At 36.3% G+C, this 27,035-nt stretch overlaps 2 protein-coding genes and 1 non-coding gene across 4 annotated transcripts; 2 read left to right on the top strand and 1 right to left on the bottom strand.

Moving 5' to 3' along the window:
• Positions 1-2,752: 2,752 nt before the first annotated feature.
• On the top strand, positions 2,753-8,114 carry LOC128868891 (oocyte zinc finger protein XlCOF6). Its single transcript, XM_054111462.1, has 12 exons — positions 2,753-2,934; positions 3,004-3,131; positions 3,204-3,373; positions 4,588-4,740; positions 4,808-4,951; positions 5,016-5,145; positions 5,218-5,385; positions 5,445-5,732; positions 5,807-6,032; positions 6,099-6,334; positions 6,409-6,593; positions 6,666-8,114. The coding sequence occupies exons 1-12, from the start codon at positions 2,820-2,822 to the stop codon at positions 7,165-7,167; spliced, it is 2,445 nt and encodes an 814-aa protein (XP_053967437.1). The 5' UTR covers positions 2,753-2,819; the 3' UTR covers positions 7,168-8,114.
• LOC128868892 (uncharacterized) lies at positions 7,334-27,035 on the bottom strand. 2 transcript variants are annotated; one of them, XM_054111463.1, is made up of 3 exons: positions 27,009-27,035; positions 21,562-22,014; positions 7,334-8,214 (listed from the first exon to the last, which is right to left on the bottom strand). In XM_054111463.1, the coding sequence occupies exons 2-3, from the start codon at positions 21,896-21,898 to the stop codon at positions 8,111-8,113; spliced, it is 441 nt and encodes a 146-aa protein (XP_053967438.1). In that variant the 5' UTR covers positions 21,899-22,014; positions 27,009-27,035; the 3' UTR covers positions 7,334-8,110. The 2 variants fall into 2 exon arrangements, with proteins under 2 accessions (XP_053967438.1, XP_053967439.1); XM_054111464.1 differs by lacking the exons at positions 21,562-22,014; positions 27,009-27,035 and adding an exon at positions 17,149-17,626.
• Positions 26,617-26,698, top strand: Trnas-cga (transfer RNA serine (anticodon CGA)). Its single transcript has one exon. It is a non-coding gene; the product is annotated as a tRNA-Ser (tRNA).

Below are 27,035 nucleotides of genomic sequence, written 5' to 3'. Positions count from 1 at the left end.
GAAAGAATTGAAAGTATCTGACCGTAGCATCAACCGCATACTGAAAAATGATCTCAAATTCAAGCCTTCTTCTTCTTCTTAATTGGCGCGATAACCGCTTACGCGATTTTGGCCGAGATTAACAAAGCGCGCCAGTCGTTTCTCTCTCGTGCTAACCGGCGCCAATTGGACACACCAAGTGAAGCCAAGTCCTTCTCCACCTGATCTTTCCAACGCAGAGGAGGACTTCCTCTTCCTCTGCTACCACCAGCTGGTACCGCATCGAATACTTTCAAAGCCGGAGCGTTTGTATCCATTCGGACGACATGACCCAGCCAACGAAGCCGCTGGATCTTTATTCGCTGCGCTATGTCTATGTCGTCGTAAAGCTCATACAGCTCATCGTTCCATCGTCTACGATATTCGCCATTGCCAACGTGCAAAGGTCCAAAAATCTTACGCAGAATCTTTCTCTCGAACACTCCAAGCGTCGCTTCATCGGATGTTGTCATCGTCCAAGCTTCTGCGCCATACGTTAGGACGGGCGTGATGAGAGTCTTGTAGAGTGTTAGTTTTGTTCGTCGAGAGAGGACTTTACTGCTCAATTGCCTACTTAGTCCAAAGTAGCACTTGTTGGCAAGAGAGATTCTACGTTGGATTTCAAGGCTGACATTGTTATCGGTGTTAATGCTGGTTCCTAAATACACGAAGTCTTTTACAACCTCAAAATTATAACTGTCAACAGTGACGTGGGTGCCGATACGCGAGTGCGCCGACTGTTTGTTTGAAGACAGGAGGTACTTCGTTTTGTCCTCGTTCACCACCAAACCCATTCGCTTTGCCTCTTTATCCAGTTTGGAGAAGGCAGAACTAACAGCGCGGCATACGCCAGCAATTGTACGCTCTTATAAAAAATTGTGCCTGAGCGATTAAGTTCTGCGGCTCGTACGATGCTCTCCAACATCAGGTTAAAGAAGTCACACGACAGCGAGTCACCCTGTCTGAAACCTCGTTTGGTATCAAACGGCTCGGAGAGGTCCTTCCCAATTCTGACGGCGCTGCTGGTGTTGAGCAACGTCATCTTACATAGCCGTATTAGTTTTGCGGGGATACCAAATTCAGACATAGCGGCATACAGGTAACTCCTTTCCGTACTGTCGAATGCAGCTTTGAAGTCGACGAAAAGATGGTGTGTGTCGATTCTCCTTTCATAGAGATCCAAAAGTCGCATGATTTCACACCAAAGCAGCAACAAGTCAGACTTGAAAGAGCGAAGGAGTTGCTTCGTTTGCATTTTCTGACGAGAAAATTTTCCAAATTGAGCAATTCGTAAACTCCCAAAACGATAGGTTTTATTTCACCGCCCGTTCATACGAGAATTTGAGTCATCGTTTTCATCGAGCCTGAAGCCGTGGGCAGACAAACATTTCGGTGGGAGACCATGGACGTTTCAACACAACTCGGCACCGTCTCACAAAGCTCGAGAGAACCAAGAATGGCTAAAAAATAACGTTCCGTACTTCATAACGTCCCCACAATGGCTCTCAATTTCACCAGATGCGAATCCGATGGATTCTTTTGTTTGGGCCATTCTGGGGAGCAAGGTCCGAACTAAAAGATTCACCAGTCTCAATGGGCTGAGTCTCGCGAGGTGGCCAAAATACCTTCAAGTCACATTCGGGCAGCTTGCAATTCGTTTCTGGACCGTCTCAAAGCCATAGTCAAGGCAAGAGGTGGTCATATCGGGCAAAAGTAAATTGATTCTTAATTTTGCATTATTTTCACACATTTTTTACTTTGAATTGAATATAAGTAATTTTCCACACTAAATGTATGGCCTTTTTAATTGGTTACACTTCGAGTGCCGGACCCTGTATAATAGAGCAATGGTTGTATACGATTTGGCCATCACTGTAGGTATGTATCCGCAACCAATAACTTAAGTAAAATTTCGGATATATTAATAAAAGTCCTGAGATGAAGTAAGTTACCGTTTAAAATGACCCAAGTCGGTCAACAACTTAGCCCACCTTCGATATAATGGTGCACTTCAACGCTTCCAAAATGCGACATTCCTGCAACTAACAAGGAAAATGTGCTCAAATTTAATTGTTGTGCAGAATCGTCGAATCACAATTAGAGAAGTTGCGAGGATGTCGGCATATCGGTTGGCTCATGCCATGCTATCTTTTCGGGAATTTTGGACATGAAGCGTGTGGCAGCGAAGTTCATTACAAAATTACTGAATTTTGACCAAAAACAACGTCGCAGGAGCATCGTCGATTATCCATATTTGCTTAAAAGGTTATGACATCGAAACCAACCGAGTCAAGCAGTCAAGAAGTGAATATATCTTCCAGACGAGTGTACCAACATAAAAAAAATAATAATCACAAGTCAAATGAACGTAGCCCACGAGATTTGATAATTCACCTTATTTTTTGAACAGACCTCGTACATACATACATATGTATATTCTTGCTTCTTGTTGTCAAGCCAATGAATAAAGTGAAATGAAATTAATAGAATATCAAACATAAATTGTAAAATTGCATGTTTCCCAAAACAGAATTACAAACAACACGGAAAAATGTTTTTTCATTCAGCGATATATGAAATAAAGAGCATAAACAATTATTCTATTTTTTTAATTTTCAGCAATTTATTGTTTGCTTCTTATAATTCTTTAATTGAATTTAGCGACTCCCTGTTCTCCATCTCGCCATAATTTCACACGTAGATGTCGCCATGCACATACACAATCAGCTGTTTCTTCAGTAGTAAAATTTTTACGCGCAAGTTCACGTCAAATATTTTTGTAAATAAATCATAGTTTCCTAATGGCTGAAGAAATGCCAGAAAATACCAGCGAAGATGAACAGTTTTCGGACGCTCCTGAAAGTATCGAAAGCGATGATGAAGCGCTACCAAATTTTGCTTTCCCCAATTTAAAAGGTGAGTTAAATCAAACGTATGCACGTGCTTGTGTACATTTGTACATATAATAATGCCTTTCGTACGCAGATGATCCAGATTTGTTGTATGAATTCAACACTGAAGACGACAATGCAGATAGCCTTAGGGAATATTTAGATGAAGCCGTCGCAAGTAACTTTAACACATTGGAATTCAAATGGAATAGTGAATGTTTGGTAAATAATCGCAATATAGAATGGAGGAATAGCAGTAAGATGACACATTCGATGTGATTTTAAATTCCGTAGATATGCTGCGAGCAGTTTGAAGAGTATCAAGACTTGTTGCAGCATTGCATAATGTTCCATGAGAATGAGTTCAACGAATATGCATGCACCTTGCAGGATTGTGATGTGGTGTTTCGAAGTGAGTACTCACTTGCCAGACACTTGGTATTGCGACACAGCGATTTGCAAAGGTACGCATAAATACCAGGGCAGGTGTGAATGTTGGTTGTGCCGAAAGAATTCCAATGTGCAACTTGTCAAAAAAATATCGGGAATTGCTCATTTAAAAAAGTGCGAGTTTCACGCGTCTAAATTTTTTTTTTTTTTTTTTGCTGGAATGTTGGTACAACTGTTCTCTCTAGTGTCGCAAAGTTTGTGCGTGATCTGTCAATTAGCTTGTTTTTGGCATATCAGTCAACCACAGGTGTGCTCTACGATTTTCACTATAGATAAAAATGTCGTACAAAGAATTTGTCTAAAATTTTGAGTTTTTAACGGAATTTCGTGTACCGAATCATTGAAAATGTTGCAGAAAGCCTATGGCGAGTGTTCGTTATCAAAAACACTGGTATACGAGTGCTATAAGGCTTTTCCAGAGGGCCGAGAAGTCGTAGAAGATTTGCCCCGATCTGGTCGCCCACCAACGGATGAAAATGTCGACAAAGTCAAGGAAATGGTACTGGAAAACCACCACTTAAGTTTGAGGGAGGTAGCTCGTGATCTTATCGTGTCTCACGTATCAATTCGCAACATTTTACACCGTCAATTAGGCATGAGACGCGTGACTGCCCCACTCGTTCCAATAGAGTTGAATTTCTTTCAAAAAATGCATTAAAAGAAGGTGGCTGAAGACATGAATTCGAACCCATAATTCATAACAGGTGATAAGATGTGGGTATATGAGTTTTACATGCAAACCAGTCAACAGGCGGCTGAATGGCGCTATCCACATGAGTTATGCGCGTAGGAAACGGCACCATGATAACGCACCGTCTCACAAGGCTCATATTGTGTACACTTTTTTTGACCAAAAACTGGGCAAATATCATCGAACAACCACCGTATTCACCTAGCCCTCTGTGATTTTTCCTTTTCCCAAAACTTAAATTGCCACTCCGCGGACGCGCTTTGAGTCGATAGAGGCCATTAAAGAGAATTCGCTGAAGGAGCTGAAGAAGATCTCTTCAAAAGCGTTTAAAAGGTGGTTAAGCATATGTGTATTGCTTCGAGTGGAGCCTATTTTGAAGGCGACAAAATAAATTTTGATGATTAAACAATCATTTTGCGTTTTATTGAACAATCCCCGGTACTTTTTTGACAGAATGTATATCTATTTAATATTTGGCAAAAATGTACTGTTACTAGATCTGTAGAACTTGTATTCCTTTATTTCTTGATCGTTTAGCATAAAAATATACGGTAGCTGCCCCTATTGCGATCTACGGTTCTCAAACTTTCATCAACTGAATAAGCATTCCTGTTATCGCAAACTAACGCGCAGAGCTTGCACGCAGCCTTATTGCCAATATTGCAAACAAGAATTTGTCTCACACAAAAGGTAAATACGGATTTGACAATACGAATATTGTTCCATATAAACTAAAAAATGTTTACTTTGAATCAAGATTTGTTTTTCACTTGCAATTTCATTTGGCAAAACGGCGTTCTAAAATCTGTTTGATTTGCAACAAAGATTTTACCAATGTAGACGAGTTCTTCGTGCATGTAAATTATGAGCACGAACCACCGGGAACACTGGCGTGCACCATGTAAGTAGTAGCAGTAATGAAGTATTAAAGAAATATATTAACCTTTTCCCCACATCACTGCTAGCTGTGATCGCATATTCGCAGAAATGGAGCCGTTCGTCAAGCATCAAAATTCGCATAAAATAAAGCCTAAATATGAGTGTGATGAATGTCTAAGAACTTACCGCAACAAAAAATTACTACAAGCACACAAGGTATGATAAAAAAATATATATATATTATTTTTTTTTTCTTCGATTTTAATTAGTACCATTTTTAACTTTTAGGAAGGTGTGCACACCAATATTGAATATAAATGTGACTTATGTCCGAAAATATTTCCCAGTTTAGCCATCCTTCAAAATCACTTGAAATGGCATGAGTCTGATGCCGAAGTGCGAGTGTTTACCTGTACAAGTTGTGGCTTGATTGGAAGTGACTGCGACAGTTTAGAGGTTTGTGCAATTTTGTTTAGATATAAATATCTCCATTTATATTTTTCACGCCATTGCAGAAACACACTTCAGACCTCAGCACCGACTGTTTTTATGGTGAAATTGAAGAGGAAATACTCATTGTAGCTTACAGCTGTCATTTCTGCGCACAAGATTTTAAAGATAAGGATTCACTTAGAAAGCATCGTGCTACGGGCGTCCATGAAAATGAAATGTTTTACTGTCCCCTATGCAATGAAGAACTCGAAGATCATAAAGCAAAGCGTACACATATGGCTACGCACAAAAATTACAAAAGTTGGTTAGAAAGCCTACCACTAAAGCGACTCTTGATGTGTGATGTGGGCGTAAGTGTCTATTATTCAATGAGTTTTAAAACTCCTTAAAATTCCTTATTTATTTTAAATATTTAAACTTTAAGGATTGTGACGAGTGTTACAAGCAATGGACTCCATTACAGAGGCACAAACGTCACGCTCACAAATCAAATACCTGTCGAATATGTGATCAAAAGTTTGCGAATTCGAATGAACTTCAAGAGCACATCGCACAGTGCCAATTAACTGCATTAACCTGCCAATTTTGTGAAAAAGTATGTCCGACCAAAATGTCCTTGGCCGTGCATGTGGCTAGAAGGCACAATAACAGTATGTACATGCGCCTGGAATCGCTTACTTTATTTCATTGCTAATAATGCCTTACTCTTCTTGCAGAAAATGTCTTCTGTCCGCATTGTGCAGCCGCATATAGAGATGAGCAGGCCTTGCAAGAGCATATCGACTATGTACACGTGCCTGTCCCTTGTACACTTTGTGGAAAAGTAATCAAATGCAGGCGATACTTAGAGGTGCATATGCGAGCAATTCATGTTAGTGAATGCAGATACTTTTGCACGCATTGCAATAAAGGTTTCTATCATCGCTCGCAAAAAGAATTGCACGAGGAGAATGTATGTTAATAAGAGCAAAATAAATTAATATTGCAAATATGTTTTGAATATGCGAATTTATGCGTATTTTTCAGGTTCACCCGGCCGCAGTTTACAAATGTGGCGAATGTAAATTTACAACAAACTATGCAAAATCATTAGATATCCATATTGCTCGGCATTTGGAAATTTCCGAATTCAATTGTCCGCATTGCCCTAAAAAATTCGGCCGTAAAAGCGCGCTTAATATGCATATCAGACGGCATAAGGCTGATAAGCCGTAAGTATTTCGCGATTAGAAATGATTTGAAAATTTCAAAGAAAACTTTATCATTATCTCTTCCTCAAACAGCTTCAGATGTTCAGACACCATTGTTGATGGCTGTGATGCTGCATACGTCACACAACATCTACTAAATAATCACATTAAAAGAAAACATTCCTTGCATTCGCAACAAACTAAAGCAAATAGTGTTACCAGTCAGCAAAAGAAAAGTACCGCAGCATCAATACGAAAATCAAAATCAAAAACAAAAAGCAAAACAGAAACCGAAACAGTGAAAAACAAGTCCAATTCAACAGCTAAAGAAATAAAGTGCGAGAATGTAAATGCAAACAACGATATTACACTGTCCAATACAGGCGCTGTTGACATACTTTTTGAAGCCGAGGAATCGAGCATTGCTGCAGTGGAGCTGCCGGGTGAAAACTCCTTCATGGCTGCTGAAGTTTTACCGAGTGGCAATAACGAGACTTATATGCTGGTGGTAGTGGACGATGAGACTATGGAAATGGTTAACAACAGTAGCGGCGAACTTATTCTACTTGAAAACGTCGAATATCCTACCAGCTGAATGTTTGCTAATCCACTTGGTTTTTACCCCAAAAATAATTTACACACACACATAAAGGGTTTTTCAATTGGTGTGGGTCGATTTTGGCGCCCTGTGGCAGCCATTTTGTTTTGTGGACATCTGTCAAATCTTTTGTTTATTATTCAGTTGTTTATGCCAAATCATCATGGCAAGTTACACGATTGAACAGCATCAAAATAAGTGTTCATTAACGCAAACGTTGCGCGCATTGCGCCCATTTTTCGGTAGACGTGGTGGCCCTTCCAATTTCTTATGGCCCATATTGAACCATATGGACCTAGACGACATGTCGTTCCAGCAGGACGGCGCTACGTACCACACAGCAAACGCCATTTAATTCCATTTCAACATCTACCCGCTCTTATTGAAAAACCCTTTATATGGATATTACTTACGCAATACATTCTGACGAGTATTTATTGTTTGGTGTTTTAAGGCTTGTTAAAAGTAATCAATGGCATTGCATATGTAAACTACAATGTTTGGCAGTAAAAAGAAACAACGAAGGGCTGCTCGATTCGTAAATATCTACGGTCTATATTTCTTCTCGTTTCTACCAGGTGCGAACACCATACATCACGTGCGCTTTTTGATTATTTGTATATATTATATATTTATTGAACTAAATCCAACTTCAATTGTATATATATATTTGTATGTATCCGTAAATTTACGTACATATGCCTTTGATTTGGTGTATAGAGCTTTTGTATAGATATTGCATTATAAGTTTTTAAAACACTCTACAACTTACGGTATTAAATATTAATTGCGCTTAATTGCAATACATAAATTTGATTTCATCTACATATCATCAAGATACAACGCAATTAGCATCGTCGTGAAGAAAAATTGGCGTATTCCAGTTTAGAATGTTATATTCGTAACTTTAGTGTAAATATATGAATTAAAATTGTCTACTTTAATTTGTCTTTTTTAACTTTTTGGCTTGTTTGGTTTTTAATTTCTCTTGCTTTTTCAGTTCCTTCTCCATTAGCGACTTGTATAGTTTGTAGCCGAAGAGCGCTGAAAAAAATAAAAAAAATAACATAAATAAGTGATAAATAATTTTTGTTTAATTTAACGAGTTCAGAATTTCAAAAATTTAGTACTTAGACTATGCTCAAGTGCTGATTAAAAGAAATGAAATACTGAATCTTCTATTAAGGGGTAACACCACTGTAGAAATTTCAAAAAATTGATTTTTTTTTATAAGCTTAAACAATTCTTTGAACCTTTTAAAATACAGAACAAAAAGTTTTATATGTTACCGAAGTTTATTTCATAAATATTTTAAGCTTTTAACCAAGCGTTAGTGACTGCTACCTAACGACTTCTCCAAATTTCCAAACTTTAAACGCGTTTTTCTCAAAACACGTTTTCTGAAATTGGCACGCAGCATAACTCAAACAATTTTAAATATTTTTAATCAGGGTTTTCACTACGTCTTTATAATAGCCTTCTTAAGAGAAGAGCGTAGGGGATTTTCGATAGATTAAACAATCGGTTTATCATTATTTAAATGCCGTTTTTTAGTCCAAAATAGAGTTTTTTCCTTCAAATGCTTGCTAATCCACAAAAATAAATATTTTTTAAATTCCCTACGTGTTTCTCTAGCTATTCTTATCTAGATTAAGGAAAAAAATGTTTCTTTGTTCCAGATTAAAATTTGCACCCTCTGTGCTGCGTGCCGCGGAGCTCCTTCAAGAGAAACCACATTACAAAAATGTCTCCAATGCCGCCATTTTGTAAAATTTTTCGATCAAACTTTGTAGTTTTGTATTTTAGTATAAAAGTAATAACTTCCCAAATCAGAGTGATTGTTTTCCCTTTCCTTCCTATACAAAAAAATTCTTCAAAAATCGTGTTTATTTTACGCGTGCACAGTGGTGTTACCCCTTAAACGATAGGAAATGCAATTCGGCAAAATACAAAACTGTGGTGGCGCAAAATTATCAATTATGGAAAGATTTATAATATTTGCAAATATCGTCCTCTGGCAATCATATTTGACACTTGTGAGCTAGACAGCTGCAGCATACAAACAGACAAGCAATGGAGCACGTAAGGGTCAAAATAAAGATTTCCGTCATTCAAAATAATTTTTTTTTTAGTAAAAAGTTGAATGGTTAATTTTGCGCCACACTTTAGATACGCCAAACACGACAGTCGGCTTTACTTCACCGGAATGCTCTGGATTTATATCTGCCTAGAGACTGTCGCTGTGTAAAATGACGTTGAGCGCTGCAGTAAGCCCCGTCAGGATCGAAAACGACCTCTCCGAGCCGTTCGATAACAAGCGAGTTTTCAGACATGGCGAATCTCTTTCGTGTGATTTCTTTAATCTCCTACTGAAAAAAATTATTCGTGCTGTTGAATCGCTTTGGCCCTATCTACTACAAAAAAGTCATACTATTGGCGTAAGCTGACGATATTGTCGACCTGAACAACCGCGCCGTATGTTCAGCGTACTCCAGTCTGGAGAAGAAAGCAGAAAAACGAGATCTTGCTGTGAACGAGAGTAAAACAAAGTGCCTGCTGTTAACATACAAAGAGTGCTCACGTCTTGGACAACACGTCACTGTTGGCAAATGCGAATTTTAAGTGGTGAAGCCCTTTTTTTTATCTTGGAACCAGTGTTAACAACATCAACGACGTCAGCCTAGAGATTGAACGAAGGATAACTCTTGCCAACAGGTGTAACTGTGGGCTCAGCAGACAATTGGGAAGTAGAGTCTCTATTGAAAAACGCAAACAGCACTGTACAAAAGCATCTCCGTCCTTTTATACCGCGCAGAAGCTTGGACGATGACGACAACGGATGACAAAGCACTGGGAGCGTTCGATATAAAAAATTCTCCGAAAAGTCTTTAGTCCTCTTCGCGTAGGGGAGAATGAGTTTCGTATCCAATGGAACAGCGAGCTATATAAGCTATTCCGAGGTGTGTAAATAGTGACGCGTATTATAATATAGCGGCTGCGCTGACTTGGCCATGTTTCGAGGATGAGCGAAAGTGCGGGGAAACCTACCGGTGAACGACGAGAAAAGGAATATATATCTACATGGGGGAGACCAAGTGAGGCATAAAAGCACTGAGGCAGCACTCGGTGTCACCAATTGACGCCAGCAAACTGAGCTAGATGACACACGGCTTGGGATTCGACCAAAACCGACATACGGTTGTAGTGCCATCTTACTAAAGTAAGTAAGAGACTGCCACTTCAGCAGCATTCCCCTCAGCAGAAGGATTTGTACGACGAGGCAATCCAACAACGACAAACATTGAGCTGCATAACACTGGCAGATGCTGGATGCAGTAGCTGGTTCAACGCCCACCTATTCGAAGTCGGCCTCGATAGATTCAACACATTTCTGTCCGGCATTTCCCGTTCACCTTTTAATCTGAGCTCCTCGAAACAGCGCGTCACCTGGGACAACATATAGATGACACAGATGGCCATAATAATTAATAGAACATAGACATATGGCGATCCAACTTTTGAGCGGCACGTATGTTATTAAATTAAATTTTTTATTTATGAAAGGATTTTACAACTCAAAAGCACACGAATTTGATATAAAAGTTTGTTATCCTTGACCGCAGCAAAAAAATACAATATTTGGTCCGCATTATTTAAAACTAAATATTCAGAGCGCATTTAGCTATTTTTGTCGCAAATGTTCTTTCACAATATCCAAAGCAGGAGTCTCCTGCCCGAAATCCTTAATAACCACAAAAGCACATCCGCCAAGTCTACACCATTCACCCAATTTCTTGTGTGCAACCACACGGATAAGTGGAATTTGATGTTCATGGCATGGTTTCTTGTACAGGTCGACATCCATTAAACGGCTTGGAGTTTGCCCAAAACTTTGCTCGCTTGGTGGATGCCATGAAGTATGTCTAAAACACGATTGGTGCGACAAGTTTTGCCGATTAAGCAGAACACGAACTTCGTGAGCACGTCATTATGAGTTGAAAAAGAAAGGGAAATGTAATGGTCCTAAGAAAACGGAGAAGACGACATTGAGAAGAACTTGCAAATATTGACAGGTCCATCCTTTAGACAAACGTCTTACTTGACTAGCTTGATAACCTGGCGCTCTTCAATTCCCTTTTTACTTTATGTCGCGAAGCCCAGTAAAGCTTCACATTTCTTGCGATAGAAAAAAGGCCTGGTTAACCTTTTATGTATATATGTACCATAGAAAGGAATTAGTTTATCAATATGAAATGTACAAAGGTTCAGTCCAATCTACATATTTATGGAGCTCGGAATGTCTCGCACATCTTCAGGTGTAACGGCGACGCTGTGCTCCCATGAAAATCCCACTTACGAATTCACATACGCCAAGAATTAACAGAATTAAGCAACATTGAACTGTTATTGTTGTTGTTGTAACAGCAAAAAATACCCCCTTCAATTTTTGAGAAATACTGCTGCAGTGATAGTCGCATTACTAAGCGAATATGGCTTATCCTGGGCACCAAAACTTCGGGATGCCTGAGTATATTGGAAATAATGCCAATATTCCAATCTAATTTTGTTCAGAGTGATAGTGATTCAGATTCTGGTCGCTTTTTAGATCGATCTTTAAAAATCAATCCTCAACTCTGAATTTTAGGCACCTAAGTCTATGTATCATATGATGATGTCGAACATGGCATATTAAGCTTAAAACCCCTGATCACAGACAGATATCAATGGCCTTCCTGTAATTTTTCTAAAGAAATGCCCGGCAGTTATTTCACCTCTAAAAATAATCTAAAGTAAGTCATTATCTTTTGGAATTTTCATTGATGGCTGGAAACTAACAAGTATATCCCTAATTTTTAAAGCCGCAATAAGAATCAACAAAGTAATTATCGACCAATTTCCAAACTCTCGACAATTTCAAAACTTTTTGAAACCATCGTCAAAGAAAAGATGTCCTTTGCCACTAAAATAATCGTGCAATCAGCATGGATTCGTCACTGGACGGTCCACAGTGTCTAATCTCGCTGTTTTTAGTGAATATTGCATTAGGGCTTTCTTAGCAGAGCAAAGCATAAGTTTTCTTACACCTCACAGAATTCTTCGTAATGCCCTTCCTTTCTATATTATTTATATATTTTAGATAAGTTCAATACAAATTGTGCCCGCAATGCTCCTACTGAACGTGCTATTCGTAATTTTAATGACATCTCCAATTCTAATTTGCTCAGTTGCCAAGAAATAATTTTTTGTTCTACTGACTCTATATTTTAGTTACATGTAAGTTTCTAATTGAATTATGTATATATTTCCATTACTCTTTAGTTTTAGTAGTCAGTCGGAAATTATATTTTCTTGACCTTTTGAATAAATAAATTAATTAATTAATTTGGATTTTAGAAGCCCTAGTAGAAACTCAAATACGAGCAATTATTTATTCAAATGCCTTAAATCTTTAAGGTGTTTATTTTGTCTGATTTTCAAAAGTAAAATTTTCCCATTAATTATTTTTTTATACTTTTATAATAAATTAAGTAGAAAATCAAGCACCCTAACTTGCATTGAAATGGGACTTGCTCAGTTGGAGCCGTTAATTAACTAAACACGAGTAAATTGTTTGCCCTTCCTGACCAAACGCTAATAAAAACGTGTTAGAAAAGAGAAAAACCTTAATTAATACGCTGAATATAATAAATAACGAGACTTTTTTTAGACCTGATGAACTTTCGATAGAGTTTATCTGTTAAGCGAGTCGTTAAAGTAAGCACATTTTGGTTATGTTTACACTGCTCACAGTAAAACCATTTTTAAAAAATGTGGAACTTCATTTCTAAAACGAATTTCTGTATGTTAAACTTACTGAACACTTTATCCAACTGAGCAGCTTTTAAGCGAAATGATTAATGTATAAATGATATACAAATTTCACTTCTATTGATAGCCATAATACATTGAACAAACCGTTTTCATAGTCAGCAAATAAAATTGTAAATTGGCCGCCTGGGTTATGTGATTGAAATACTTTGGACTATTTATTGTGAGGGTACGTCAACACACTGTTCTAATTGACGACTTAGAGGCCTGCATTCGGGTCGTTATTAGCCAGGTTAAGTCGGTTATGCAGGTATAAATACAAAATTGGAGCGATCGGAGTCTCATCAAAGGGCACAGTGGTGATGGCCACGCGCGGGAAATTATTAATAAGCACTAAATGATGGAAAACAGAATAAAAATATTGTTTTTTGTTTTGTTCTATACCTCTAAAAGAAGCACCTATTGCATACACATGTATGCATGTATATTAGGGCGGGGTCATTTTGTTCCGATATAGTTTCAAACAGATTCGAATTCTACTTAAAATTATAAGAAACAAAGTCCAATAGAGGAAAGCTCTACAGTTAATTTCGATCCCCCTAAATGTCAAATTATGCTATGTTTAATTAATACGAAGAGAGTTATATCGAAATTAATATTTACCTAATTATCATGAATGTCTTTTTTTTTTTTTGGGAGTTTTTTGCTGCCAAGACTAGACACGAAGACGAAGGCACTTGTTTTCCATTTCTCCTATTGTGCTTTTCTAGGTTGAACAGCGTTTCACTTGACATTAGCAGGAAAGATTTCTTAAAAAACTTAAAAACAAGCAGAACAAGTTTCAGAAACAATTTTTAGAATCTAAGAATCAAAATATCTTTACAAATTACCAGCAATCCTTAAAAAATTCAACTTTTTAAACAATTTTCTGTATAGAAATTATATTCTTAGGATTGAAGAGAATATTACGTCAAATCCCAAGGCCTTTTGGCGGTTTGTTAAACCCAACAAGTCAAGCGCTGGAGTCTTTTCTGCGGCGCGTTTTAATGAGAAATCTGCTACCACACCTGCGGACGTAGACAACTTAGATTTGAGATTTGTGGGGGGTTGGACAAGTCCAAGCACTCAGTCAGTAGACCATTGTACTACTACGTAGCCAAGTTGTTTGCCGATTTTTTCAAATCTAATTTCACTTGTGATGATGCAGACTCATTTTCTTCTTGTCATGTTAATCTACTGTCACTTTCTACCTTTTAATTTTGACTATTTAAACCTTGTTTCTCTGGACATTGAGAATGGGGTCATGGGTTTAAAAATTTCTACGCAGACTAATAAGGATAGGCTCTCCGTAATTTGTCTTAAAAACTGTCCGGATATTGTTATTCCTATGAAAGTAATTTTTAAAAAATCTTTATCTTCTGGAGTTCTTAACAACTATTGGAAAATCCCAACTATTTCTCCAATTTTCAAAAGCGGCCAAAAGAATGATGTGTGCAATTACTTTCTTTCTATTATATCCAAAATTTTCGAAGGAATTGTAAAAGATAAGATGCACTTTGCGACTAAGAGTTTAATTTCGCCCAATCAGCATAGATTTGTCACGAGTAGGTCTACAGCTGCTTTTGGTGAATATTGTTTTTCAACTTTTGCTGAAGGCTTTCAAGGCAACTGTGTTTACACGGCATTTTCTAAAGCATTTGATAGAGTTTCTTATGCAATTCGTAAGTTAGCCCCGCTTGGGTTTCATTCTGTTTTCGTTCAATAATTGAAATCTTATTTATCGGACACACGATGTGTAGTAATGATTGAGGATGAATGAACGGAACCTTTCACTGCAACAAGACAGTATTTTAGGGCCTCTACCCTTCGTTCTATTTATCAATGATATTAGTAGTAGTATTAGTTTTTCGTTTGCCAATTTCCTTCTTTATGCTGATGATTTGAAAACAGTTTGTGTGGTTAGAAGAACTATGTTGCAATCGGAAATTAATGCGCTCATTCGCTGGTGCGGCAACTCTGGCATTTCTCTAAATATCAAGAAATGTTTTCATGTTACTTTCGCCAAAACTCAAAGTGTTACTTGAATCTGTCCGTGAATTCAAAGATCTTGGAGTGATCTTTGACTCACATTTTTCATTTAATAGGCACATCCTAATAATTAATAGACACACCTTAGGTTCTATACGGCATAATAGCTTGAAATTCTCGCACCCTGACACTCACCAATTAATTTTTATTTCCTTTATTCGCTCTAAATTAGAGTATGCACCATTTATCTGGAGGCCTTGCCACCAATTTGCAATTGGCAGAATTGAACGTGTACAGAAGGTGCTCCTCAAATATGCTCTGAAATGTTATATTCTCATATCTTATCCCTTCCTATAAGTCCCATTTGATTTTAATTAACTAAAAGTCTCTAGAGAGCAGGTCTATACTCTCACTGCCTTTTGTTTTTAGCATAATTTAAGGAGAAATTGATTGCTCATCCTTATTAAGGAACATTCCCTTTCTATCCTATTGCTCGCGTTCTAAGAGAATTCAATGAGATTTCGATTTCTATTTCGCGTGACTTTTCGGTGACAAAAGATGATTTTTATGAAATCTGAACTCTTTTTTTAATTTAATTAGCCGTAGTAATTTAAGTTCACATTCGCTCTGAGTTATCTGTACAAACTATAATTCTGTGCTAGACTTGAAATAAACGAAAGTACTTATACATACGTATAAGGGTTCCCGAAGTACCTTTTTTTGGAAAAGATTTAGCTCAATAGTAATTGGGGCATCCATAACTTCGATACAACTTTTCTACGCCCAAAGATTAGAGAACGACCGAACTTCCGCTTCGGTCACAAAAGTTCAGTTCGATTTTGTTTCGTCTTCGGCAAAGTAATAGCTGAACTTTGGCTGAATATTTCTTTTATTTTTCAAGAGTTATATAAACTCTTAGTTTTTGGAAATTTTTGTTTAATACTGGTACCATATGATCCACATTTTCAGTTGAAAAATATTTCTTTAAAATATAATCTCCATAGAGCTATGTAATAGCTAATGAGCTCTATACTACAACAGCAGCAAAAACATTCCCCATACCCGTACGGGAAGTGCCGCTAGGGTGACAGTCCCTGGCCGCATATATAGTAAATCCGGGTCGTTTCGGTAATGTAGAACTGACTGTTGGAGGAATGCTCATACTTATATAAAGCTGCTTCCCCAGGAATTTTTTTAAAAATCTGATTAAAAAATCTGAAATTTTGATGATAATAGTAATAATTTTAGAAAATTTAGAACTTTGATTTATAAGGTTTTGGTTATACAAGAATTTTCTCAAAATTCAACGAAAAATATTTTTAGCATGAAAATATTTGGAATATTGTAAAAACATGAAGTGACATTTGAATACAAGTGAGGCTACTTTCAAAATTTGGGGCACCTAAAATTGATTCAAATGACCTTTTTTCTTATAATTCTTAAGATTCGAATCTGCCAGGCACGAAGTCGAAAAAATAGTTTCATACAAAATGGCCCGCCCTAATATCCTATATTATATAAATACAGAGCTAAATTATTGACCGAGAAAACATGATTTTTCATATACCTATTAATGTCGTTAGTCGTATGTGCGTGCGTGAGTACACAAGTCAACAGCAGCAAAACAAATTAGTGATTTGAAGAAATGGTTACTACGTGCCCAGGCTGGAAACAAACATCGTACAAAACCCGTTAAACCACTTTCTTTTTAACGTTATTCATTAAATAAACAACGTCGAACTGTAATCAAAACACGCAACATCATTTTCATGCATTTCAGAGCATTTCTTGCTCTTGCTTGCTTGCTTGTTTCGGGCGAGATCAAAGTGCACACACACAATCAGTAGTCGAATAAATTTCCGTTTGTAATCACGTTAAAAGCCATCTAACAATAATATAATATTAGTGAAACCATTTGCCACAGCTGATTCATAGTCTCTCACACCCAGAGCGATCACAAATAAATAGAAATATAATTGAACTATAATTGAACGATCACAAATAAATATAAATATAACTGAACTTTACAACCCAAGCACGCGCACTCAAATTTTCAAAGCTTCTTCATACGAGTACTAATCATTTAACAATAATCGTAATAAGTAACAAAGAAAAAATAATTCAGCTAAAATTCCAACACACCGATCACTAAAAGCACTGTAAATATCACAGCCGCCACGATCGAGTATGTGTAAACCTGCTGAAAGTTCGTGTATTGCATTAGCTTTTGCTCGGCATGCTCGATAGTGTTGCGCAGCGTATCCTTAGCATTGTGTAGAAATTCGATGCGCTCCTGGCCCGAAAGCGATTCCACCTTCTCCTGCAGGGCATGTATTTTGTCGACCAGCCGTTTTGCATAACTATTATCGCCGCCAATTTGCCTTATGATCGATTGCACAGTGCTTTGCAGCTGATCGATTATGTGAAGGTGTTCACCGCCGCCGGTTGCCATAACCGTCAGAACATACGCTCACGTATTGGGCGAATCTACAAAACTATCTATGGGTTTGTGCACGCGAGCGAGCAATGCCACGAAAAATTGTGTACGAATATGTTAAGTGACGGCGTTCGACTGCTAACGAATCAGCGTCCAACAAGCGGAGAGACCGACAACTGCTGAACACTAAGTACACGCGAGTCGTTAGAGGAACCACGTGGTGGGAGCGTAAAAAATGCAAGACAGTCGCATAGAAGTTGGCGCGCGCTTTATTGTTTCATTATTTTTTATTTTTCTATTTTTGTTTTAGCTTTGCTCCATTTATTGTGTATTTCATGTGTGTAATGGTTGGTGTATACATGTCGCACGTTTGCTGGAAGAACGTCATAATTCAACAAATCAAAATATCGAAAAAAACCGGCTTAAAGTCTTCCGTTACTATTGCTTTCTATTACAACAACTCATATTTTATTGCTTTATGTTTATGGGCGCTATATATTTTACACAGCATAGAAGGAAGACTGGTTGGCATTTCTGCATATTATCTTAAAAAAATGCTTTTTAGATATGCTACTCTTCCAGCGAATGCGCGTTGCGCACTATACATACTCGAATGTAAGACCTAAAACATTTTGCCGATAGTGTTTACATTGAATATCGTACTCGTATAACTTATCGTACTGATATGGCCGATAAGCGAATGGTAGATAGTTGGAGTTGAAACATATTAAGCTTATTTAGGAAGTTTGGAATTTTGCTTACCGCAATGGCATGAGAAAATATAACATATTAAAAATCGGTTTTAGCACCTTAAAATATTATTTTCACTTTGGTAGGCATCGTATCAGAAAGTTATTGAAAACCAATAACAGCTAATAGATTTATACACAAGAATTGGGACCAGATATAAATAACCCCGAACATTCTTGAGTCTAGTATACTATTTTATCTCGCCCCGCAGACTGGAACTCTTCCAATTGAAATGTTCTTTCTTACAGCATTATTTGCTCATAGGGTGGCCCTTCCTTAAATGCCTTGAGTTTCATATAAAACACTTGATAAGCTTAGGGAGAATGGGTTCGAAGAAAATGTTTAAAGAATACATATGTGTATGTAACACATGGGCTGAAAAGTTCCGGGCCTAACACATAGATGGCACTAGTTTTATTGTATTCACCTCTTTTTCAGTTAATACTAACCTTAGCTGCTAAAATTTCATTATATTCTATTCATAGTTCGTGAGTTATTGTGCTAAGAGTGATGCTACTTTTGTCATTTTCGAAACAATGGATCAAAAAGAATTTCGTTATTTAATTTTACACATCTTTTTGATGGGAAAAAATACCGTTCACGTGAATCAATAGCTTCAAAAGTGTTATGGGGACTCCGCTCGTTTAGGAACAACAACAAAACGATGGTTTGCTGACTTGGCCGTAGAGACACCCATGATGCACAACGCAGTGGACTTCCAAATGAGGCGGTAACACAAGAAAACAAAAAATCCACAAAATCGATTTGAATGATCGACAAGTGAAGTTGCGTGAGTTAACTGGCATCGTAAAGATTGTGTTGGCTTTATATTGCATAAGCATTTGGCTATGAGAAAACTCTGTTCAAAGTGGGTGCCGTTTTTGCTCACTTTCAAGACAACAGCACTTGTTCCCATATTCGCCAAATTTGCCGACCAGCGACTACTGGCTGTTCACGGGCGTCAAACAATGTTCGCCGGTAAATTTAGCTCGAATGAAGAGGTTATCGCTGAAACTGAGGCCTGTTTTGAGGCAAAAGAAAAATCGTTCTACAAAAATGGTATTGAAATGTTGTTCTTGATGGAAATTAAGTTGATGAATAAAGCTAATTTTGAAAAAAAGAAACGTGTTTTCTTTGTTAGGCCTGGGACTTTTCAGCCCATGTGTTACAGGTGTACATGCATCAGACCGCTTCTGGAGTAAACTTTATATTCTTTAATGCACAAATAACTATTACGAGTACATTCTACATTCGTTCAATAGTCATTGCGGCGTCCATAACTTCGATACAACTTGTCTATGCATCTATTTATGAAATTTTTTGTTTTTGCTGGCAATGTCACGCATTTTTCTTGAAAATTTGCAGAATTTTTGCAAAAAGTTTGAAAAAACGATTCACATGGTTTTTGTTGTATAATGAGTTAAACTTTTATAAAAAAACGAATAAACACTAAATAAAAATATGTAACAACTTGTTCATATGTTGCACAACAATTTTATTGCCCGTTAGTGTAAATTATGAGCTTAAATTCTTTCGTATGCCAGTCTATTATATGTTACCAGAACGACCTAGAGCATTGTCACTCCATCATTTACATTTATGCTGCTACAACAAATAGAGATTAAATTAATTTAATTACAATTTATGCAGCTTTTTTGCTTATTTATCAATAAAATAAGTGGACTTTGAAAAAATCATTGAATGTTTATTATTTGGGCCCTTGCATATGTTCAGTTCGGTTTCGGCCGAAATTGGCAGATGCTTGGTTCCACCTCAAAAATAGATGTTCGGTCGTTCCCTGCTATAGATAGAACCAGATCGCGGTCCATAGACCTAAGCATGCATTTGATCTTATTACTGAGCAGGAGAAATTTACTGCGAATAAGTTTCAACATCTGACTACCGCTGTTCGGGACGAAAATATGTTGCATTATCCGAAAACATTGGCCGCCGTAGCCGAATGGGTTGGTGCGCGACTACAATTCGGACTTCACAGAGAGAACGTTGGTTCGAATCTCGGTGAAACCCCAAAATTAAGAAAAACATTTTTCTAATAGCGGTCGCCCCTCGGCAGGCAATGGCAAACCTCCGAGTGTATTTCTGCCATGAAAAAGCTCCTCATAAAAATATCTGCCGTCCATTTGTGGAACAACATCAAGACGCACACCACGAATAGGAGGAGGAGCTCGGCCAAACACCCAAAAAAGAGTGTACGCGCCAATTATATATAATATATATATCAGAAAACATTACTCATAATTACTCCTGGATTCTAGGGCAAAATACAATTTTTGACTAATGTTATATGTCAAAGGTGGCGCAAATTTAATCATCAAATTTTGTTTTTGAATAACTTTTTTATTATTGTAAATACCGCAAATTGTTTTAAGTGATGCAAATCTTTATTTTGACCTTTGCGCCACCGTGTATTAAGTCTCATCTCTGCATGAAAAACTAACGTGATCAACAGACAGCAAAATCTGGAAACCGGCCCCTCAGATTAAAAGATAGACAAACATTTAAGTGCAATTCTAGTCCATCTACAAAACTATGTTAAGTAGAAAAAAGTCCGGATTAAATAATATGTTAAGACCTCCTGCGATCTTGAAATCAGTGGATCAAGGTGGAAGTTATTAACTTAGTAAACAATTATTTATTGCAAGTTCATTTTCTAACGATGAACCTTTCTGCCTTTAGGTAAGGATATTTGTTTATTGAATCGTTGGAATGATATAAAATATTTGAAATATTAATTCTCTCCAAATACGAGTAAGTCCTAATCGCAGTGCGTGCACTTAGCTTTGGGAGAACATTTCTGAGAGCAGCAGTCCTCCAATGAACTAGTCTGTGGGACGGTATTTTTTGGCAGGAACCGCAGAACAATCGCAATTACAAAAATTTGTTTTTATTATTTGGATTTTTTGTTTTCATTTTAAAATATAATAAATTTCAAATTATGTAAAAATTTCAAGCCTATCAGTGGAGATATAGAACTTTACCTTTACCTTACTTTAGTAAGGGCAACTGTGAACTAGTGAGACTTTAAGCACATTTAAGGATTCTTCCCAGAAACCGGGTATTATTTTCCCCCCTTTTTTTTAAGTCCTAACACTTTCTTAATTTTGTGGCAAAATGTTGAGCCAATCAGAAAAAAAACTAAGGAGATATAGAACTTTATCTGTAAGAATTTAGCAATTTATGGTAGTAAATCTGGTTGGCGTGATTTCGTTTGAAACTAACTTAAAATATTTAATAAAAACACACATTTTTAGAAATAAAAATAGATATGCATATACAGTTTAAAAACCTTTTTAATTTTTAGAAATTTGTTAATTAGTATAGAAATTTCCTCTGTTTTCCTGGCTTACCAAAAACGAGCAAAATAAGCGCAATCATTGCAAAGAAGATCATATAATCCCAGGAGGAGTGCACAGGGCCGGGCTCAGCATAGCGGCGCATAAAATCCTCAGCTGTGCCTTCTTGTGGATTGTAAAGATTCTCCTTTAAATTTTCCTTTTCCTCGTCGCTTATACCCTCCATCTGTTGGATCAATTTCCAAACCTCATCAACACTAGGCATTTTAAAATTGCCTTTAGGGTCACCAAGATTGCCATACGGATTACCAAGATTATCACCAGAACCAGCAGCGGCAAGTGCTGCCACATCTTCGGCAAACTGTTGTTGATTTACTGGATCATCGGCCATTGTGAGCAAAGTAATTGTCTGTTTAATGCGTTATTTTCGTTTTTCTGTTTTGTTACTGCTCCTGCGATACGCGAAGCACTTGCTCAGGATACGATAATTGGCACTTTAACGAAATTCTAATGCAATCCGTATGTGATAATTTATTGTTGTACATGTGATTTCAGTTAAAATATTTATTTGTTATTTTTATGAGTAGAAAAGGTAATTTCATTTAAATAATTGCATTAAAAGGATTATATGTACGATTATGCTTGCAAGGGAGGACGAATATATGATGAGAGCTTACAATTTACACAAACAAAAAATGTGTACTGTACATTTTTGAAAAAAAAAAATTCCAATAATTAAAATTGAAACCGATTTTAAACCCAAGTAATGTGTATATAAATTTTTCATAAAAAAATGATATTCTATATTCTTATGGAGTGTGGCAACGACCGTAACCTAACCTAGATCCATTTTCCAATTTTTTTCCTCCCAAATTTAAAAGTTAATTTAAAATTTTGTCACAGTTGAATTAGCACTGCAAAAGTGGCGCTAAGACTGACAGTATTAAACAAAAGCGCTCGCTTCTTTAAACTTTCTAAAAATAAGTCCAATAGTTCCTCAGTTACTGTGAACGGAATTTATAGAATTGACTCATTTTGAATTGAAGAACCTGCAGTGGCGGTATTTTCTGTAATCTGACCGGCACAGGAACATTTAAAGAATGATAGAAAATATTGGGAAGGCGGAAGTACGTAACTATGATAAACTGAGCGTAACCTTAGCGTAAAGTGAATATGCAAGGTGGCTCAAAATTAATCATCCTTTAGCAAGATTTATAATTTTTGCAAATAGCGTTGTATTTCAATCAGAATTTCACACTTGTGAACTAGATAGCTGTATACTAGGCCGGGTCGATTTGTGGGGAGGCAAAAAAATCGCCCATTACTCTGTAAAATCATATTCTAGGGATCAAAATAAGAAACTTTGTCGAAGGAACCATACCTCTAAAACGAATTCTGATGCCCCCCAATTTGGGTCGAACTCTTTAGTTTCTTTTCTCATGTAAAGGCCAAAAATGGTGATATTTTGAAATGATTGTATGGGGAACCCCCAGGGGAGCTCCAGGGGGTGTGCCACTGGCATGGGTGGATCGGCCGTCCAAAGTTAGTGGGGGTCGGTCATACATTTGCACTCGATTGGAACACTCTAAATGGGTCAAAGTGGGATTTTTCGTTCGACCCAAATTGGGAGCATCAGAATTCGTTTTAGAGGTATGGTTCCTTCGGCAAAGTTTCTTATTTTGATCCTTAGAATACGATTTTCACAGAGCAATGAGCGATTTTTAAATCGACCAGCCCTACTGTATACACATGGCTGGTCTATGGAGCACGCAAAAGTCAAAGTAAAAATTCCCATCATTCAAGCCAATTTTTTTTAGTAAAAAGTTGTTCCAAAAAAAAAAACGGATGATTAATTTTGTGCCTCCTTGTAGGTAACATGCGTGAGGGAACGATTCAGAGTCTTAGGGGCCTAAACAAGATGAATAGACAATGAAATATAAATTTATTTCAATAATCGATTTTTGAAAGTTGTATTTCGAAGAATTTTCCATTGAAAGTTCTGTTCAAACTAAATAATATAAAATAGCGATAAAAAATGAGAGTATCTTATCCTGTATTTAATAACTTGCTTTGTACTACAGTTACTGTCAGAGTATTCAAAATAATTATTATTTTCTTTACATAATGAGCCACATGCTGAGGAAATGAGAAACTGAATGGCAATTTAACTACCAAGGCCTCTAGTTTATAAGACACTATTCTTTCTTATTCTGTTATAGAATTTAGCTAGAATTAACCTATATATGTATATATACGAGTACTATGGAAGCATGCAAAAATTGAGGAATTCTACAAAATGTCATAAGCTTTTTTTTTCATAGGCAAGGATTCTTTCTAAAAGTAGTACCAACAAGTGCTTCTTGGAAAACGTTTGCTACGATAAATGCGTTTGGAAGAGAAAGAATAATTGAAAGTATTTTTTAGCAATTACTGAATGTCACTTAAATGAATTATTCAAAACAAATCATGCTTTAAAAAATTAGATGGAAGCACGTCAACACTTTAAGGTTTCAACAAAGAAATACAGCTTCGCACAGTTAACTGCCACTAAAGTTGAATTTAAAAATGCTAATTTAGCAAGTCAACATTTTTATGGTCTTTCATTTCTTTATTTTTTTTATAATATGTAAGTATTTAGTACTGAAGAATAGAACTGTGAGAAACTAGAATTAGTAATTTATATAATAAATTGTATTACTAATTTTGCTCAAAAGTTGAATCACTTTTGAACACAGTTAATTTTATGTCAAATTTACGTACAAATTATGATTTTAGAAGATTGGGAGATAATTTACAAAAACAAAAAAAACACAATTTGGGAGATATGACACGACAATCAATTATTGTTGTTGCAATGATAATTGGCCGAAAATCTAACTCCCACGAAATATACAATTTTCAAACAGAACAATGTAAAGGGTTTTCCAATAACAAGTGTTATTGGTGAATGGATTGCGCTATCGAGAGATGTTTAAGGGGTTATATAAAGTTAGAATTTTCAAAAAATCGATTTTGTTTTTATTTTATTTTCTTATTGTACATATATTTAAGAATGAACACAGAAAATTTATTATCGTTCCGGTGAATATTTTCGAAGTTACACCCAATTTTGAAAAGGCCTTTCAGAGAATTTTTACCCTATGCAAAGTGCTTTTCAAACTTTAAACGCGTTTTTCTCAAAACCGCGTTTTCGAAGTCGGTGGACACGATTACTCAAAAACGGCTGAACCGATCGTCTTGAACTTTTAACACAACCTTCTCAGATATATTCTCCAGGTATTAATCGAAGGAATAAGAATTCTAATGATTTTTTTTAGGCAATTTTTCGCGAAATTTTGACTATTCCGTCGATTAATACCTAGCTTTATCTATCAACAAAAATAATCTAATTGGCTTTTCAATTTCAGATAATCCAAACCGGAGATATTTTGTCCACCGCCGAACGTTTTTTTTTTTTTGTTTAGGACGCTTGGGTTATCATCTGCAGGAGCCGTGCACTTCAATATTTTCACTAACTTTACGTGCTATTAGTAACTTTAAAGTAGACATTATTTGAATAATTAAAAATTTTATTTGTTTAATAAAATCGTTCTTTGTAAAAAATTAATTAATGATTTTTTATGGCCCGAATTGGATGGTATTGATCTGGACAACGTTCATTCAACAAGACGGCACTACGTGCTACAAAAGCAACAAAACCATTGATCTTTTACGGGTAAAGTTTCCGGACCGTATTATCTCTCGAAGAGGTGATCACAATTGACCACCGAGATCTTGTGATTTAACACCTTGTGACTTTTTTTTTTGGGCCACTTGAAAGAGAGGGTATACGCCAGCAGCCCAGGGTCGATTCAAGACTTCGAAGATGGAATTCGTGAGGCTATCGAGGACGTAGGGCAGCCACTTTGCAATTCGGTTATGGAAAATTTCATGAAAGGGATATTGTACTGTAAGCGTGGACGTGGTGGTCATTTTATTTTCCACTATTAACGGCATACCTTCCTCTTTATAATGAAATGAACATCCGATCGTTTATATAAAAAAAAATAGCATTTCTCTGTTTGGAAAACTCTATAGCTTCACACTCGGCAAATTACCTTATACTTAAGTCAAACAAAGTTTTTATTCAGCCGATGAATTTTTTTCTGTAACAGACTCCTGATTTACTTGGCACCGTTGAGCATAGAAAGTCAATCGTAGGGTTTATTATAATTATTATTATCTGGAGTGGTCACCATTAAGTTCGGATTTTAACCCTTTGCAGTCGTATGTCTACACTCAGCCACCACAGCAAGGAATCATATTTTATACTGTATTTACATATTTATAGAATTAATAAATCTTGTTTATCCTTCATAATATTACATGTTATGTATCACTACTCCTTCAACGGAAATTAATTTTGACCAGTACGACACCCAGTCCAAACTTAATACGACCGCAAAGGGTTAATATTGTTGAGAATTGCTAGAAGGTTTTGGATGATCGCGTTCTTGTTCGGAATTATTCTAAAATTTCTCAATTAAAAATTAATAGCTTTAAGAATTACGAATGGAAAGTAATTAGTCAAACATTGACTGAAAATTTCATCAATTCTATTTCGTAGAGAATTAAATCTTGTTTATTCTAAATAATATATTTAAAAAAATAAAACAATGGTTTAATTAAAAAGTTATCTTCAATTTTTGCGAAAGGCTAAAATTGTTAAGTATCCAACTTTTCTGAATTCGAATAGACACGAAAAAATAAAATGTAACAATTTCAAGTCTTTTTTTTTAGTACCATCGGACTTTTGCCCAAGACTGTAGAAAAGATTTTATTATATTAAAATCAAAAAAAATTTTAATTTAAAAATACAAACATGAACAAAAGGGCATATTTCGTGCTAGCAATAAATTAGTAATCCAAATAAATAAATAAAAAAAGCTGTTTTTGTGCATTAACATCAATAGTAATAGATAAAAGTTGCCTGATGATACACCCCAACTTTAATGCTTTTCCATTTATAATTATCCGGCAGCATTGCTATTGCGCTATACTACACATTAAAATAATTGCCTGACATGCACAACCGATTGAAGTGACAACTTAAGCAATAAAATATTATAAGCAGTCGTGGCCGAGTGGTTAAGGCGTCTGACTCGAAATCAGATTCCCTCTGGGAGCGTAGGTTCGAATCCTACCGGCTGCGCAACTTTTTTTTCTTATTTTTTTTTTAATCAAATATTTCTTAATAATTACTGCATTTAAATTTTTCATCAATCAATTATTGTTATATTAATGTCCCAAGTGTCATATAAAAAGTGATATTTTTTTCATAGTTCATCCACCACAATTTTAAATGAATCGAACTAATATATCAAGCGTTAGAAATAAATAGGAAATAATATAATTTCGAAGTATCACTGCCTCCCAAGCAAGCATCGTTAACTGCAACATTTTTAATTAAATTATTGCACCGCAACTAAAAAAATATTTATTAAATTAGTTTAAACAATTACAATTTCTGAATGCACAGCCGCACAGTA

The sequence above is a fragment of the Anastrepha ludens genome, chromosome 6, assembly GCF_028408465.1.
Source record: "Anastrepha ludens isolate Willacy chromosome 6, idAnaLude1.1, whole genome shotgun sequence".
Taxonomy (NCBI): domain Eukaryota; kingdom Metazoa; phylum Arthropoda; class Insecta; order Diptera; family Tephritidae; genus Anastrepha; species Anastrepha ludens.
This window is presented reverse-complemented; position numbering and strand designations above follow the sequence as displayed.